The sequence below is a fragment of the Kickxella alabastrina genome (assembly GCF_025024165.1).
Source record: "Kickxella alabastrina strain RSA 675 chromosome Unknown BX661scaffold_89, whole genome shotgun sequence".
NCBI classification, from domain to species: domain Eukaryota; kingdom Fungi; phylum Kickxellomycota; class Kickxellomycetes; order Kickxellales; family Kickxellaceae; genus Kickxella; species Kickxella alabastrina.
In genome coordinates this window covers 17,661-19,632 of record NW_026251560.1, presented here as the reverse complement: position 1 = coordinate 19,632, position 1,972 = coordinate 17,661, and the positions used below count along the sequence as shown (strand labels likewise).

Genomic DNA, 1,972 nt, shown 5'->3' with positions numbered 1-1,972 from the left:
CGGCATGTCTCTGCGTGTGCCCGTCCCCGATGTGTCGATCGTCGATCTGACCGTCCGCCTCGAGAAGGGCGCCTCGTACGACGAGATCATCGCCGTCATCAAGAAGCACGCCGACACTGACCTCAAGGGCATTCTCGGCTACACTGACGAGGAGGTCGTCTCGCAGGACTTCTGCGGCGACGCCCACTCCTCGATTGTCGATATCAAGGCCGGTATTGCCCTCAACGACAACTTTGTCAAGCTGCTTTCGTGGTACGATAACGAGTTTGGCTACTCGCAGCGCGTCGTCGATCTGATCGAGTTCGTCGCCAGCAAGGAGTAAATTTTTATATTCTGTCTCCCCAATCTCTACGTAATTTTATTTTCAACCTTTTGAATAATCAGCTGTATCGTGTGTCGAAAAAAAGTTTTGCGCCCCGCAAAAATCTGCGTGTGGACCACAATATGTCCACAATATTGCTTGTTCGCTGCCATTTATTAACACGTGGTCCTTATAATTGAAGGAAAATCGGAACGAAAAAAAAGCAAATGTGTGAAGGTTCGCACGGGCCACCCTTCCTTATCTTCGATTGCCGCTCAGCCTGGATTCCTTTCCGCAAGCAATCGCTGCAGCATACCGTTCCGAAACATCCCGCGTTATCAAGCATCGCGTCTGTGTTCGCATTTAAACATTCGCACGCTCATCTTATATCTCCGCGTCATGTTGGCATTCCGATTGTCGATAAATTATTTTGTCTCAGCAAGCACAACCACAAGCACAGCCAAAAAATTGAAAACCACCGCATATCTGCACATTTGCACCCCTTTTACAATCAAAGAACAACTATCTAAGGGATATTCGGACTGCCGCAAGCAGTCATATACTGTTTTTCTGTCACTTGCGCAAGATGGAGTCCAAGAGCCGGGTTACATCATGCGACACAAACCCGTTTGGATCACTGAGATGATCGACGATGCGGACCAAATTGTGTTTCAGCTCACCGCCACGGCGAACCAGCACAATCGGTACCACCGAGGCATCAGCGAATCCACACTCATCGGCAGACACGCGCAGAAACACGGTCTCTGCAAATCCGGCCGCCAGCGCACGCTCAATCGACTCTGACCTCCTCGAGGCGACGCTGGAATTAACCAAGATAGCTACAACGCAGTCCCCAGACTGTGCCCACTCGTCAACAATGTCTACGTACTCGTCAGGCGTTGCATCCCTCAGCGCGCCCATACCATTTTTCGGCGGCATGGATGAGCTTACATATGCGTTTGTTCTGGTACTCGGCAATAAATTTGCTGTTGTCGTTTTCGGTGCCGGATAACAAAGCTGTGCCGCCGGCAGGCTGCTCGTCTTGCTTAGTCCATATGGTGCGGTTGCTGGCATCAACAATGTTGTGCTGGGTGGCACTTGTGTATGCAGACTTTGTCGCAATTTAATTATTGACCGCTAATTTGTGCTTCTCTGCTGTGCGGCACGCGCGCATTCCTTTTTCCCTCACCTAATAAAAAGTTAGTCAGCGCCACTTTGCAAATCATTGCCATGAAATGCTGGCTCCAACGCGCTCGTGCAATGTGGCCACAGATATAATTAGTTTGCAGAATATGGGTATCAAAAGGTCATTTCAATAATATTTAAAATATGCCAAAAAAACAAGAGCAAAGCTAGGGAGATAAAGAGAGTGAAAAATTAATGGGAAAAATGAATGCAAATGCGCATTAAGATTTCCTCAGGCTGAATGCTTCCAGCCATCCAGCCAGCCAAAGACAGTTTAAATTTGCTCGTCATACTGTGCGCACAGTTTGCAGTTAGTGCGCCAAAATTGAGTTGTTCCTGCTGTTGTGGCCCATGCAGCTCACATTCAAAAAACATCTGCAGCACGCCCATGGTAAGATCTGTAATTGATGCTGGTAACTGTACTCATAGGCGAATCAGCGTTTATCCAAATTAGTGGCGTGTTCCCCATCACAGGGCCAGGCGGAC

At 48.6% G+C, this 1,972-nt stretch overlaps 2 protein-coding genes across 2 annotated transcripts; one reads left to right on the top strand and one right to left on the bottom strand.

The window, feature by feature from the left end:
• Window positions 1-842: 842 nt before the first annotated feature.
• Window positions 843-1,652, bottom strand: BX661DRAFT_190870 (uncharacterized protein). The gene has a single exon (XM_051537661.1). It carries the CDS (start codon window positions 1,220-1,222, stop codon window positions 875-877), a length of 348 nt encoding a protein of 115 aa, XP_051388472.1. The 5' UTR covers window positions 1,223-1,652; the 3' UTR covers window positions 843-874.
• On the top strand, window positions 1,653-1,972 carry BX661DRAFT_190869 (uncharacterized protein). Its single transcript, XM_051537660.1, has one exon. It carries the CDS (start codon window positions 1,728-1,730, stop codon window positions 1,938-1,940), a length of 213 nt encoding a protein of 70 aa, XP_051388471.1. The 5' UTR covers window positions 1,653-1,727; the 3' UTR covers window positions 1,941-1,972.